This window comes from Sporobolomyces salmoneus, assembly GCF_050403485.1.
Source record: "Sporobolomyces salmoneus JCM6883 DNA, S_salmoneus_JCM6883_v1_ctg1, whole genome shotgun sequence".
Lineage (NCBI taxonomy): Eukaryota > Fungi > Basidiomycota > Microbotryomycetes > Sporidiobolales > Sporidiobolaceae > Sporobolomyces > Sporobolomyces salmoneus.
The window spans coordinates 620,124-634,843 of record NW_027481162.1 but is presented as its reverse complement, the minus strand read 5'-3'; the positions used below and the strand labels follow the sequence as shown (position 1 = coordinate 634,843).

Sequence of the window (14,720 nt, the reverse complement as noted above, 5' to 3'; positions counted from 1 at the left end):
GGTGTCAAAGCGAGGAGTGACTTTCGAGGTCTCGATAGAAAGAGGGGTCTCTACAATCAACACGGCCGTACATTGTAAGAGACTGGAGATTGGGGAAGCGTAGGATTGCGGGGGTTACCTTCCTCCGGCGAACGCCCCAGGGTGCGAACCTGTATGACGAGCTGACGTCCAAATTCAATGTTACGAGTAGCTCGGGATTCGGCAGAGCGTCGACCAGGTCTCGAAGTTCGAATTCCCCTTCCATAGAGGTGAGAGATAACTTTGAGCAGTTCATGGCAGACGACAAGAGGATTGGGGCATGGGCGCTAGCGAGTGATGCGCCGGAGAGATAAATTTCGGTCAGGAAGTGGAATGAAGTGCTCGTGGTGAAGTGCGAAAGGGGAGGGGAATCAATCGGATTTCGAGACCGAAAGATGTAGAGCTCAAGGGTGCGCAGAGAAGGATAGTAAGGTAGAGCGGCGTAGTGAGCGGGATGGAAAGGGTCGTCGAGACTTTCCAAAGGAGAGCAGAGAGAGAGGAGCTGAAGATTGGGAAGGGCGGAAACGGCGACATTCGGAGACAGGACGAGGAGAGCGAGGCGAGTGGATCCCGTGACTTTTAGCACCTCCATGGATCGAGCGAGTTTGAGCATTCGAGAGAGCGACTTGTCGTTTGGTTTTCCAGGATCCTTTTGTTCCTCCACGTATGGCTCGTTTAACGGAAGCACGATTTCGATTTCGATTTCTAGGAATCTGATTCGAGCGAAATGTTCCTCTCCAACTCGGGTGCAGAACTGGTAGAGTCGGTACCAGGAGCGTAACTGGACTCGAGAGTAGATTGTTTGATCGAAGTAGGGTTTCAAGGAACGAGATGGAGGTCCAAGGAGGCGGCAATCTTTCGAATCGGACTGGTAGTCGTGTGCAAGGTTGAAGATGGTCTCGAGAAGTTCAGGAGGTAATCGCGAGAGATGGTCGACACGCTGGAGGGAAAGAGTAAGCAATCGCTCGTTCGACCTTTTGGACTACGTGACTAACATTGGGATTCTTCATAGCTACTCTGAGATATCCTTGTATCGGTTCAAAGGTGTTGTGTCGATTTGGAGGAAGGGAAAGGGAGGGAGAGAGAAACGAAGGGACTCTTGCGCTCTTGCTCTTCTACCCCTCGTTTCGCGAACGACCGCCAATCCCAGAGTCAGACGAAGCATACAATAGTCTACCCGCTGCCCGAACGCTCATCAAGGTGAGTTCCAGCCTGCAATTCTCATCTCCCACTTTCTCATCTCGGAACGCTTCTTGCTCGAGAATCTCGAGTCTGAGGAGGTAGAACCTTGCCCCATTGAACTAATGAGACTTCTCTCTGATCACACTAGACCGTTTCAGCATGAGCGACGTTGATCCTGCGACTCTCGGTACTCACCCCTCTCTCTCTTCTGCTCCCTCTTGCACCACCTCTGCTCCCTTCTCGAAACTCCCGCCCGAGCTCGTTCAACAGATCATCGAATCGACCGTTCCACCTCAGTACCATTCCGAGACCTACTTTCCGCGTCAACAAGTCCTTCTTTCCCTTTGCCTCGTATCGAAGCTTTTCCACGAGATCGCGAGACCTCTCCTCTTCGCCGTTGTTGTTCATCGCCCGTCTCGTGTTTATACCTATACCGACTGGAGGACATTTGAAGTGGAAGGAGATCGTCCTGCATTGGTCCGGGAACTTATATTCGATTCAAAATTCTCGCTCAAACTCGATTGGCGACAATATGTCGGTCTACGTTTACTGGTCATCAACTTTGATCGCTGCAATATCGATCTCGCTAGGTTCGGTGAACTGCCGAGTAAGTCGTTGCGTTTTCTTCGCTTCGTCGTGGCACGCTTAGCTGAATTATTCGTTTTACAATCTACTGTAGATTTGACTGTTCTACGCCTAGCCGGTCCGAACATCTGGGCCGGCACCCCCTTCTCTCTAGATCGTCTACAAGAGCTCGAACTTTTCTTCCCGATGGGCGACCTCCCGGGCGATAGCATGACGCCCACCTCCCTCCCTTCCCTTCGAAAGCTCGCCTATTACGCGTGCGGGTCCACACAAGAATGTACTATCGCGTCCTTTCCGACCTCACTCGTGCCTCAGCTTGAGCTCCTCGTACTTCCCTACGAATTCGTCGACCTATTTGAACCCGAATTACTCAAGCAACTAAACCACATTACTCTCTGGGACGTCCAGTTGGAAAATTTGCAGTCGCTCGAAGCTCCTATCTCGTACCTTCGAGTGGAAGCCGAAGACGATCTCGATGATTACGATGACCCGGTCACTGCAGTTCTCGATTTGCTCGAAGAGACTCTGCGTCTTCGTCCCTCCCTTCTGTACCTCCCTCCGTGCCTAGAGAAATTCGTTTATTCCGATTATCACGAGTATTTTAGGACCAGCTGCGAGAAGCTTGGTATCGAAATTGTCTGGGAGGAAGGCATAGAGGAATGGTATTTGAACAGCGGATTCTCACAGGACTTTAGGAAGAGGATGGAAAGGAAGAGGATCGAGGGAAGTACAGCGAGGTGATGGAAAACAAGATGGAGCTAGACGGGAGGGGTCGCGTAGAACAGAAATTCGGTCGAAGCACCTGAACTTTACTTCCAGTCAGTCTCTTCCCTTATACGAGTTGTCACTTCTCTTACTGAGCTTCCCGGTGCCTCGCTAATCTCTAGGTCCTCGAGCTGCAATCGTTTTCACTTTCTTCTCTCATGGAACCAAATACAGTCCAGAATGCTCCAGCTCTCGCTCATCGTCTTGCGCTCGAAATTTTCCCATTTCATGGCGACGACTGCCCTCCGAGGTTTTGGAGACAAAGGGCAGTTCAGATGAACACTTTCCTTTTGTGTCCGCGGCGTCCCTTTGTTCCGGCGGCCCAGCTTTTGGGCTCGAGTTCTTTCGTCTCGCCTCCCTTGCACGACAGTCTACTCCTCTACGCTCTACTCGTCCGTCGAGGTCAATCAGTAAGCTTACAAGTCTCTGATGCGAGTTTTGACTTTCCGCACTTTCCGCGATCCGCAACGAGTATCGCTCGTCCAGCTCCGCTCTCGTTGACGTGATTACTGACAATCGGATTCTTTGTGTAGCTCTCAACGCCGAAACATGTCTACATCACTCCCTTCCTCCGCTCTTACTCCTTCTTCTCCCCTCCGCTCGCCCTTTTCGACTTCTTCATCTCCATTCTCTCGCCTTCCAACTGAACTCATTTGGATCATTATCAAGTTTACGGTACCTGAAGATTGCTACCAGGACTATGATTGCGACAAGGACTGGAGGAAATACTCTTTGCGTCAAAAAACACTTTCGTCCCATTGCCTCGTCTCGAAACTTTTCTACGAAATCGCTAAAACTCTCCTCTCCGCTATTGTGATCAGCGAAGGTGGATCACATCATCGCACACGCACACGGTGGAGCCGACTCCGAGCGGGAGGAGGAGCGCATCATGCCCTGATCCGAAACCTGATGTTCCAGCCGCCGTGTGTTTTGCCGATCTCGTTCGACTTCGATTGGTCCCGGTTCACCGAATTACGTTCGCTCGTCATCGAATCAAAGGTTGCCGAGATCGACCTCGTCAACCTAGCTGCCCTTCCAAGTAAGTCGATCCCTCTCGAAAAATAGTACGGATGAAGAGAACGGATGCTCAGGCTTCATCTTCCGCCACCAGACTTGACCACCTTGCGTGTCTGGGGTCCTTCGCTTCGATCTTCGACATCCTGCATATTGCCTCTCCTCCGCGAGCTCAGCCTCTGCACGATGCGAAGCGGGCCGGTCGACATTTTCTCCCCGACCTCATTTCCTTCCCTCCGATTGCTGTCTCTCAAAGTCATCTCTTACCAATTACCGGATTACAACTTCCCTGCCCTCATCTCGCTACTAGCCTCTTATGTGGCGCAGCTTGATTTCATCTCGCTCGACTACGCTTTCGCCGGCCTTTTACCCTCCGACTTACGCGAAAGATTGGACCATGTCACTCTTTGGAATGTGGGTTCCCAAGACGCATGGAGGGAGGACGTTGCTGTCTCGTACGTTCGCCTCATAACCGCCGAGCCGGACTTATTCATCGACTCTCTGTCCCTTCTTAACCTCCGTGTTCGGCCCTCCCTTCTGTACTTGTGGGCGGGTACAGAGGAACGCGATGGGGAAAACAGCTCCAATGGACGCCCGAATCGGAGGAGTCGGTGCAGCGAGCTTGGTGTTCAGGTTATTTACGAAGAGAGTTGTAGGTTTTCGAAGGACTTTAGGAAAAGGATGGAGAGGAGAAGAATCGAGGAAAGTTTGTAGGGGCGAGCAGGGGAACGCACCGGGACGCAGCGGAGGTTGATCATGTTGAAACGCGAAAGATGGAGCAAAGTTGGATTGTAAACTGGAACTCGTTTCTGTCGACGACGTGTCTCCCTCGCGCCATTTGTCACAGTTTGAGAGCGAACTTGCGACGACAAGTTTACGATTCTAGCTTGCCGAACTCGTGCTTGAATTGTGAGCTTTGGCCTCTTGAGAACTCGAAGCGTTTTTGGCTCAGCGACAACTCACTTCAATCACCAGCGAAAGACTCTCGAGGGACTCGAAAGACGTTCTCTCTCGTGAGCGCGATGGCCATCGATTTGCAAAGTCCAGGGAGTACTGATTGCAAACTACTCTTTCCCTTTTTCTTCGTCCAACTGCTTCCGACTCTTGGTCCCTACGTCCTCTAAGCTCTCCCTCAACTCTGGTCTCCGTTCAAACACCCTTCTTCTCGTCTCTTCCCATTCCTCGACCCCAAACGATCTCGCAAATTTGAGTAAGACCTCAAAACTCGCTTGATCCGCTTTCGGTCTCCCCTCTTTCCCATCCATCTCTTCCAACGCTACCCTCGTCGCTTCCTCAAGATTCGGTTTCCCCCATCGACAGAGACATTCGATCCAAGTATCCCAATTCTTTCGATTCCGCTTGATCCCTAACCCTTTCTCATCGTTCCAAACTCTCCTCGCTCGCTTCTGCGCTTCCTGACTTCGATCGTACCCACAAGTATCCAAGAACACACTGAAACTCCTCTGATCCGGTCCGATTCGTCCTCCTCCTGCGGATCCTCGAGAGTGTTGAGAATTGATCAACAAGGTTTCCCAAATCCGATAAACTTGGCTGTAAGCTCCAACACGAGAATAAGCCGACATGAGGGAATTGAACAAGGCCGTATCCGGATCGAGGTTGATATCGAGTTTGATCAACGAATGCAGGTGTTCGATCAATTGAATCGAGGCGGAAGAAGTTCGAGAATAGTACGTCAGGAGAATCGAGTAAGTTACGGAATTTGCTGGGAGGGAGGATTTACGCATGTCGGCGAGAAACTCCATGACGAGTGGAGGAGGGGCGGTTGGGGAAGGAGTCGAGGAGGAAGAAGGGAACGAGAGGGAGAGGAACGCTTCCAGAATCGAGTTGTAGTCGTTTGTCGAAGTGAAGATCGAAGGGTCAAGAGCTCGAATTTCGTCATAGGATTCGAACGCTTCTTCGAAGGAAGAAGAAGCTCGCATAAGGGATTCGATATGTCGAATTGCCGTCGAAGATTCCAGTTTGATTCCTCTTCTTTTCATGTCCGAGATGAGGGTTCGAGAATAGGGGAGATCGAGGGTGACAGGATGTGCGCAAGCGTTAAGGAGGAGAGCGTAGATCGGTTGTTCGGGAGCGAAATCGTGAGAGAGAGCCGAAGTCGATAAATCTTCGTAGAGGGATTTCGCCGTCGAGAAAGAATCTGGAGTCGGGGAAGGAGTCAAGAGGGATTCGACGAGAGGGTGAATCATCGTCGTGTCGGGATCGATCGATCGGTCCCTTGCGAACGAGTAGAGCTTGAGAGCTTCATCGATTCCTCCTCCTCCTCGTTTCCTCGCGAGCTCGTTGATGACCGCCGACCATGCTCTCCTATCCGCCTGTAACTCGACGAGGTCCTCCAAATCTTCGAGTAACCTCACTCCTTCTTCTGCCGTTTTGATTCCTTGCGACCCTTCAACCAACAACGAATTCAACGTCCACGAATCAAGTGGTACTCCCTCGTTTCTAAACTTCTCCGTCATTTTAACCGCCTTGTCGAATCCGTGTACCCTCGCTTCGTACTTCAAGAGAGCATTGACCATCGCGGTATCGTATTTTGTCGAATCGACGAATCCACTCTTCACGGCCTTCATCACGACCGGTCCTAACCTCTTCTGTACTTCCCTCGCACTCGCCAACTCTCCCGCATCCAAATAACCCGTCAACAGAGCCGTCTCTGTATAGAGATCCGCTTCAACTCCCCTCTGTCGCATTTCTTCCCTCAATTTCCTCACTTCATCGACCCTACCTCCTTGTTCGAACAAGGCCGAAATGAAGGTATTATAAGTAACTACATTCGGTTCGATCCCATGTTTCTTCCTCATCGTCCTCTCTACGAGTTGTCTCATTTCGTACAAATCTCGTTTCCTCCTCCAACCTTGCAAAACGAGATTGAAATCCGATACGTGAGGTTTGATCCCGTGGGTAGACTCCATCGAATCGATCCATCTAGTCGCTTTGATCATTTTCCCAGAGGTACAGAACGCCATGATTACGAGGTGATGATCGAGTGCAGAGGGGGAATAGTTGAAGGTTGAAGGCAGATCTTGAAACATTTTCAGAACGAGTGGGAATCGGTTCGAACGGGCGAGAGTACGCATGAAGGATTGTAACTTGCGGTGGGATACTAGGGGTTCAGAGGAGGGAGACGAGGAAGAGGAGGAGGGAGATGAAGATTTCTGGAACGCATCGACGAGGGAAGGGTACAGTTTGGCGACGATGTCAGGGCGTCCATCATTGACTGCGTTCGTAAGATCTTGGACTATCTGGGTAGGGGAGACGGTAGGTCGTCGGAAGAAGAATGATCGAGGTGAGGAAGAAGTGAAGGGGCGAATATCGACAGCTGCAATAGGAGTCGGTCGGGGTCGAGGTCGAGGTGCGAGTATCGTTGTAGTCGGTCTAGCGTGAGAGAGCGCTCGTCTCATATTCTGGGCGGATAAGAGAGAAAAGTGGAGGGAAAGAAGTTCGCAAACTTTTCGTCACTTACTGCAATTCTGCACTCTCATGAGCGAAAAGGATAGACTGATTCAAACTAATGTTACAAGTTTTGAAGCGAGATCAAGCACTCGCAGCGAAATCTAATTTAATCGGAGCATCTTTATCGACCAAGAATCCATCCAACGCTTCCCTCGCGACTCCTGCTTGTGACACCGTCTCGTACACCACCATTGCCGTACCGACGTTCTTTGACCCTGCTTGAGCTGGTAAGAGTCGGACTGTACTTAGACCCGAGTATCTGCAAATGGATCGTGAGGAGTTGTCAGACGCGAATTTGCTAGCGAGTCGAGGAGGACAATGACTCACTGTTGGAATAGGGCAGAGAGCATATCGGTAGTGACTTCCTGAGGTAATCCAGCGACGTACAACACTTGACTCGGTTGAGAACCCGCTTGTTCGAGTGCTGAATCGACCGCAGAATCTGTCGGTTTCGGTCCTGGTGCATCATCGTCCGATTCTTCGTCCATCGCGTCTATTGTACATTCTCGACGACAATCAACATCGAGAATTCGCTAACTCGGATGATGAGTGAGAGAACGTACCATCATCTTCTTCTTCCTCCTGTCTCCCCTTCTTCTTCTCCGGTCTATCTCCCTCTTCATCCTCGTCCTCCTCTTCTTCCTCTTCCTCGTCTTCCCTCCCTCTCTTTTCCTTCCGTTTCTCATCGATCAACCTCTTCTGCGCCCCCGAAACAGTGAGTTTCGACCCGTTCGTTTTCGGCGTACCATCGAGTTCTCGTAGTCCGAGTTTGATCGCGTAGACGGCTTCGGGTCCTTCGTGTAATTCTACCGTGGCGTGAGAAGTAGATTTCGCATAGGCGATCCTCTGTACATTCATTACCCGAATCACCTTCAGTCTCTCCTGCCGCTTGCTGAAAGATGGGGGAGACAGGGAGTTGAGACATACGAGTGATTTCCCGTAGAAACCTTCGCCATCTAAACCCCTCATAGCGCTCGTAGAACTCGCCAAATCTCGAAACACCACAAATGCCGTCCCTCTCAACTTGTCCCGTCTCACGTGTACTACATCGAGTACTTTCCCATACACGTTGAACATGCAATACAGCGATCGCCGGACCTCTGTCGCGTGTGAGAGAGGGGGAGAGTGAGTGAGTGGGAGAGATGAGATGAGATGAGGGAAGGAGAGGGAAAGACGCACCTTCTTTCGGAATCTTGGTGTTGATGTTCGAGACGTATAGTGTTACACTTGGTGGATTTCCGGACATTGCTGGCGAAAGCGGTGGAAAGTGAGGAGTTGATGAAGGCGATCAGTGAATTTCACGCAAACTTGTAATCTCGGATACTGAAGATTACAAGCATTTCATTTCTGATGGAGACGATCTTTACTTCTCTCTGAATAGGATTCTCGAGCGCAACTGGGACGAACAGGCACTCTCGAGAAGATGTAGATGATTTCCCCGTTCGAGAGAAGGTGCATCTCGACTCGAAAAATTGCAGTTTTCAAAACAATCATATCTCGCAAATCCGCTCCTTTCCTCTCGTTTCCTACCCACCCAACATTCTCAAAGCTTCCCTCAATTCCTTCCTCGCCGTCTCGAGATCCTCATAGTTCAGGGCCGAAATCGCCCATCTCGCATGTTTCTGAACTTTTGCAATCTCCAACGGATCCAACGTTTCAACCATTCTCGTCTCCTCTTGCTGTGGAGGCGCTGAGGGTGGAGGAGCTGGAGGAAAGACAGCTGAGGGAAACGCGGGAGGTTCAGAAGGGGGATGGAAGGAGGGAGTAGGGAGAGAGGCGGTTTGATGTGAAGGTGGAAGGTGAGTTTCGGGGTTAATCACGAATGGTTGATGGTCGATTGAGCTGGAACTGGTCGGAACTTCTTCATTCCGAGTTGGAGTAGAGGAAGAGGTCGAAGGGAATTCGGGTTGTCGTTCGTCGTCGTCGATAAAAGTTGGGAGAGCGGGAGTTGTGATTCGCGAAGGATCTTCTTCTTCTGGTTCTTCTTCTTGCGGTAGTGGAGGTGCAGACGGTAGAGTAGTAGGCTGTTGAGGAAATGGATAAGAAGCCGAAACATCTTCTGCTGGCGGTTCAACCGATTTCGTCGTCGTTTCCTCCTCCTTCGATGCAACGAGTGCCTCAAACTCTTTCGTCAATTCCTTCTCTTCGGCTGAAGTCACTTGATTCACTTGAGTTGCTGGATCCTCGACTTCGGGTAAACCGCCAGCGGGACCAGGAGTCGGAGTTCTTCCTTCTCGAAAAGCTTTCGCGATATCGGCGGCTTTCCATTTCGAGTACTTGATCTTGTCTCGGTTCTGCATCATTCTAGTCAGTCATCGTATTGTTCAATCATAGCAGGGAGAGAGTGCTTACCTCTGTTCCATGTTCACCAAACACACTCAACAATTCCAAAAAATTCGCCGCCGCGAGAAACTTTCTCGCCGTAGCTCTACGAGAGTACTATTTCCGAGTCAGTCTAGCTTCGAGTGAATGACTGAGTGGAACAAGTACTGACCTCGTAGCTTTCCCTTTCCGATCCTCGTTATCCGCCGTCGCAAAGATTTTCAAACCGAAATTCTCAATATAAGCTGAAGCGGCTGCATCCTCCGTTACTGCTTCGTTTCCTTCGTTCTCTGCTTTCATCTAGTCATTCGATCGTTCGAGAGGGCGCCTCAGAGAGTCAGCTTTGATGTCAAGTGGGGCGGGAGAGAGAAACGAGAGAGAATGAAGCGAGAAGACGTACAGCTTCCAATCTATCCATAATCCCAAACAAGAACGATTGACTCTCTGGTTCCTTCGCACCTAGGGTCATCGCTTGTTGTACTGCAAAGTAGGTACCTGATCCGATAGATAGACAACGAGGGAATCAGCTCGACCTCCTGACGAGTTGAAGGAGGGGAAAGGGGAGACGAACACCAGTAGGCGATGACGGGATCTGCGGTAGCTAGTTCATGTGCTCGTGCGAGGTAGGGAGTGATCGGTTTCAGTTCGGGAGGAACTGGCGGTGGAGATGATGATGACATTCTTTCGGATTGGTTCAGCGCGAAGGCGTGGGTGTCGGGTATAGCTAGCTGAGCTTCTCTGTAGGGCTCCGAGAGGCAGTTTGAACAATCAGCGGAAGAAGTCGCGGAAAGAGCTCGAAACGAAATCCCTTCGAGACTCTTCCTCTCTTGCCCTCTTAGTTCAACCTCGACACCAACGCTTCGCCGCCTAGACCCAGCTAAGAATCCCAGGGATTGCCCGAGAACGGTAGATTCCACATTGAGTCGACTTGAGTCGGACCCTCAATTCTTCATCAATCAACTTCTCTTGAAGGCGACAACGCAGCATCTCTGAAGGCCAGGGCACATCGAGAGTCTGCAAATAGCCGGTTTAAGTACTTGACAAGGTATCTCTCCGTTGCCGCTAGATCGAATAGCTGCTCTTCCCGAGTTTGCCCCCTCTTCTCTCCTGGATTCAAGCTGATCTGCTCCATTTGATTATTACAAAAGTAGGTTGTCGAGAGTCCCATAATATTTCCGACGCCATGCTCTCCCTCCCTACCGAGCTCATCACCGGAATCCTCCTCCTCTCTCTTCCTTCCCCTTCTTCCTCTCGCTTCGTCAGCTCTACGTACCAAGACCGAGTCTCCCTTCTCTCTACCTTCTCTCTCATCTGTCACGCTTTCCACGAGATCGTCGAACCTCTCCTCTATTCGACGTTTTGGGCGCGGAATGAACGACAATTCGACGCATTCATCGAAGCGGTCGAATCAAAACAGAACGCTCATCTAGTTCAACGAGTCGTCCTTGACGGCAGTATGGGCGGTATTTCTGAAAGTCGTGTCTCGAGAGCAGCAACGATTCTTACCGAGGTCCAGGAACTCTCCCTTCACGATTTGTCGCTAGGCAATCTCAACAAGCTCAATGGATTTCAGAGTAAGCTCGCCCAAACGTCTATGCCGGCTCAAACCGCATTCATTGACTCGTGAACTTGCTTGTTTTCATCTGACTTTTTCGAACAGAGCTGGAAGTCCTCATCCTCGAGACCGTATCCCACGGAGAAAAAGACGTGTTCACTTTACCCTCGCTTCGACAACTCACCGTCGGTTACGACTGTATTATTGACCTTTCGTTGATCACCGACGCGACTGCTCCTCGACTCTCGGGGCTCGCCTTGCGACGCTTTAGCGACCTCGACGTCTATCCTTTCACTTCGAACACCGCTGGGAACCTTCACATTACGTACTGGATTGGTACTCTCATTCTCGCGAAACCGACAATCACTCGAACATTCTCATCGATGCTCCGGTAGACGAGGTCATGAGCGGCGGGCCCCGTCGTTCTCTCGTCGACTCTGGTTTCCGCCATTTCCGCTTCTATCGTCTGTTTGAGCCCGCGCCGCTTGAGGACGCAATCGATTCGCTCATCGTGTTTGTTTGTGAAAAGTCTTCCGTCGCTTTCCGACTCGATACTCTACTTCTTCCTCCACCTTTCGATCCCGAGTCGCACGATCTTCAAAGCGAGCACTTGCAGAAGCGACGAGAGAAGGCCCAGGAGCTTATAGACAAGTGCATCGCGAACGGAGTCGACTTGATTCTTGAAGAAGGTACGGACGGACGATACAACTCGGACGTTTCGGAAGCTTTCCTCGAGAAAATGGAACGTCTCGCTCGAGCTCGTCAACAAACCGAAATCGCGGAAACAGAGGAGGAGGAGGAAAAGAACGACCACTAGAGATCTGCCGAAATACCGCTGGGGAGAAGAGAGAAGGGAAAGTCGAAGCTGAAAGGGAGTCCGCGGTTTTTGTTTCGTTCTGTGCTGTCAATTCATTTGTACCTGTTTGTTTCTACCTGTCTGTGTAGTGTCTCGTCGAATGAGAGCGAGAACGTAGACCGTTCGAACAACATTTGATACCAGGGGAATCACGATTTGAACGGGTGTTTCGCCAAATTCGAGGATTCTATCGCTGTTCGCGCTGAACCTGTACCGTGAATGGCGAGACACTGACTATTGACATTGACATACTAAGGTGAGCATATAGTAGAACAAATGATTCAAACAAACAATCAAACAGGAAGCAAATATTTGCAATCTTTCGCAACTCGAACCTTACAAGCTCGCTTCGGCCCATTTCGAATAGGCTTTCCTACTCTTGACTTTCTCAACATCATCCATCGTCGATTCTCGACATTCGCAAGCGTGGTTGTAACCCAATCGGTCTCGTCCATCTTTCCCTCCCGACTTGTAGAATTCGGGTCGTTTGAAAATCGTGATTACGCAACTTCCGCCTGGATCGACGTGTGAGTTAGCGAGTCAGTCAAAGAGTTCGGAACGGGAGGCGAAGGGAGATGAGAAGGGACTTACCGAGACCGAGGTTGTGAGCGAGAGCGTAAGCCGTTTTGCCCTGTTTCTCGAGTTCACCGGGTACACAACGAGGGTCTTGCATGGGACCTGCCCATCCTCGAAGCTGATTGACGAGGTACGCGTTCATTCCGAGGCCCGTCGCTCCTGCATGGTAGAAAGACCCTGTGATGAGCGAAAGAAAGCGATTAAAATAGAAGAGACGAAAACGTACCAAGAGGATGTCCCTTTGCGAGAAGTCCACCGGAAGCGTTGATAACCCATTTACCTCCGTACGTGTTGTCCTTCTTCTCGATGATCGTATGAGCCTTTCCGGGAGGAGCGAGACCGAGCGCATCGTAGACGAGGAGTTCGTTCGCAGCGACTACGAGCGAAAAGATCGGTGAGCATGACAGGCCCGGCAGAGACCGAGGATGAGAGGAACTCACAGCAGTCGTGCAATTCGATCACTTGGACATCTTCAGGTCCGATTTTCGCTTTTGAGAACGCTTCTTTCGCAGCCATTCGAGTCATGTCCGACCCAGCGAGCTCGATCGCGCTCCTATCTTCGAAGAGTCGAGTGGAGTCCGTCGCCATCCCTACCCGAGTGAAAGAAGTTCAGTTAGTGACTTTCGCGAGAGAAAGACAACTGTTCAAGATTACCTTGTGAAACGATTTCGATCGCCTGATTCTCGAGCTTGTGAGCTTTCACGAAAGCTTCCGAGCATACGACCGCGGCGGCAGCTCCATCCGAAGTAGGGCAACACATTCCTCTGCTCGCATTCGATCGTCAGTGTCCTTCAAGCTCTGACCTTTAAGACAAGGGAGCGATTCAAACTCACCGAGTCATGTACTGGGTGACTTTCTTGTCCTTGAGAACGTCTTTACCAGTTCTCGGTTCATGGAATTGAGCATAAGGGTTGTTCTTCGAATGAGTGTGAGATTTCGCCGCGATTTCAGCGATGTGATCCCATGTCGCTCCGTACTTCTCACAGTACTCTTGACCTCCATTACCGAAGATTTGAGCAGCTACAGACGAGGGCGGATCGGCGTGAGTGAAGGGAGAAGGACGGAAAGAGGTCGAGAGGGAGCTGACCGAAAGGACCTGATCCCATTTCTCCCATCTCCGCCATCAAACCGACCGTCTTACTCAAAGGTGGATCTCGATCATCAAAGATTGTCGCGAGAGATCCAGGCGCCATCTGGAAATAGGAGAGTGAGCATTGATCAGGTTGCGATTGAAGGAGTTTGAGCTCACTTTCTCGAATCCAAGGGCAAGAACACAATCAGAGATCCCGTATTCGATAGCTTGACGAGCGAGCCAGAGGGCGGATGAACCAGTCGAGCAGCTGAACAAAGTGAGAGAACGTGAGCCTCGTACTTTCGGAGAAGTAGACGGGAACACTCGCTCACTTATTGTTGACGTTCAGGATCGGAATACCCGTCATTCCAAGAGCGTAGAGAGCTCGTTGACCACAAGTCGAGTCCTGCATCGCAAGTTAAAGGCGTGAGTTGGTGAATCCTGACAGATAAAATTGAAAAACTCGTTTCAGACTCACACCGTAAACGTAACCAGCAAACGCTTGTTGGATATCATCGTAGTTGATCCCTGCATCGAGGAGTGCTTTCGTCGTAGCTTCAACAGCGAGTCTTCACGTACGAGAGAACCGGTAAACGGGTCAGCTACAAACCCGAGGAGACGAGAGGGAGACTCACTCGGGGTAGTCACGGAGGTTGCGAGGCTTCGAGAATGCAGTCATACCGACCCCAATCACGTACGATTTCTGCGTCATGTTGCGAGGGAGAGTGTTGTGAAGGGTTCGGAGGGAAGGGAGGTTGAGCTTGTGGGGGAAGTGGGACTCGGTTTTGAGCAGGAGGTGAGGGTCGGTGGTGAGCCTGTGATACTTGAGCTTGCCGAGGGTGTCAAAGGAGGCGTCCGGGAAGTCGAGGAGGTGGAGAGAAGAGCTTGAACGTCGAAAACTTGAGAATTCTGCCAGTGAACGTCGCCGGGACAATTTCAGACGCGTTCTCGGACGGACTTTGAAACTTGGCGCTAGCGATTCGCAACAGTATCAGCTGAAAAGTCGTCGTTTCGGTTACGGGCGATCCCATTCGACAAATGTTCGATCCCGCGAAAATCGCTCAAGCTTTTTCAGAGCGAGAGACCCCGAAATGTGAATTGAACGAGTTCATCTGTCGTGAGTCCGTGCCCTGCAAGCGTAGCAAAATCAAGTACGTTAGAAGCCGGAGAATCGTCTGAAACGGAAGAGAGAGAAAGCGAAACGCATCGCGCGAATTGCATCGGGTCCTCGAACCAACACTTTCGCGAAACCGACTTGCAAGCTGGATCCGACAAGCGCTTGAGTATACTGCGCGACCCACGAT

At 50.9% G+C, this 14,720-nt stretch overlaps 6 protein-coding genes across 6 annotated transcripts; 2 read left to right on the top strand and 4 right to left on the bottom strand.

The window, feature by feature from the left end:
* Positions 1-3,099: 3,099 nt before the first annotated feature.
* Positions 3,100-3,615, top strand: JCM6883_007536 (uncharacterized protein; the record flags this gene model as incomplete). Its single annotated transcript, XM_076628367.1, has 1 exon — positions 3,100-3,615. The coding sequence occupies one exon, from the start codon at positions 3,100-3,102 to the stop codon at positions 3,613-3,615; it is 516 nt and encodes a 171-aa protein (XP_076491768.1).
* A 1,013-nt stretch (positions 3,616-4,628) lies between these two features.
* Positions 4,629-6,983, bottom strand: JCM6883_007535 (uncharacterized protein; the record flags this gene model as incomplete). Its single annotated transcript, XM_076628366.1, has 1 exon — positions 4,629-6,983. The coding sequence occupies one exon, from the start codon at positions 6,981-6,983 to the stop codon at positions 4,629-4,631; it is 2,355 nt and encodes a 784-aa protein (XP_076491767.1).
* Positions 6,984-7,116: 133 nt separating this feature from the next.
* On the bottom strand, positions 7,117-8,281 carry JCM6883_007534 (U1A/U2B'/SNF family RNA-binding protein; the record flags this gene model as incomplete). Its single annotated transcript, XM_076628365.1, has 5 exons — positions 7,117-7,294; positions 7,363-7,528; positions 7,599-7,881; positions 7,963-8,135; positions 8,215-8,281. The coding sequence occupies 5 exons, from the start codon at positions 8,279-8,281 to the stop codon at positions 7,117-7,119; spliced, it is 867 nt and encodes a 288-aa protein (XP_076491766.1).
* A 280-nt stretch (positions 8,282-8,561) lies between these two features.
* Positions 8,562-10,037, bottom strand: VTA1 (Vta1p; the record flags this gene model as incomplete). The annotated part of the gene is made up of 5 exons (XM_076628364.1): positions 8,562-9,329; positions 9,388-9,463; positions 9,530-9,657; positions 9,758-9,852; positions 9,929-10,037. 5 exons carry the CDS (start codon positions 10,035-10,037, stop codon positions 8,562-8,564), a joined length of 1,176 nt encoding a protein of 391 aa, XP_076491765.1.
* A 503-nt stretch (positions 10,038-10,540) lies between these two features.
* JCM6883_007532 (uncharacterized protein) lies at positions 10,541-11,729 on the top strand (the record flags this gene model as incomplete). Its single annotated transcript, XM_076628363.1, has 3 exons — positions 10,541-10,931; positions 11,018-11,248; positions 11,308-11,729. The coding sequence occupies 3 exons, from the start codon at positions 10,541-10,543 to the stop codon at positions 11,727-11,729; spliced, it is 1,044 nt and encodes a 347-aa protein (XP_076491764.1).
* Positions 11,730-12,104: 375 nt separating this feature from the next.
* On the bottom strand, positions 12,105-14,128 carry JCM6883_007531 (uncharacterized protein; the record flags this gene model as incomplete). The annotated part of the gene is made up of 11 exons (XM_076628362.1): positions 12,105-12,283; positions 12,360-12,503; positions 12,571-12,720; positions 12,785-12,934; positions 12,999-13,108; positions 13,178-13,364; positions 13,432-13,537; positions 13,594-13,684; positions 13,749-13,822; positions 13,895-13,985; positions 14,052-14,128. 11 exons carry the CDS (start codon positions 14,126-14,128, stop codon positions 12,105-12,107), a joined length of 1,359 nt encoding a protein of 452 aa, XP_076491763.1.
* Between the last annotated feature and the right edge of the window lie 592 nt (positions 14,129-14,720).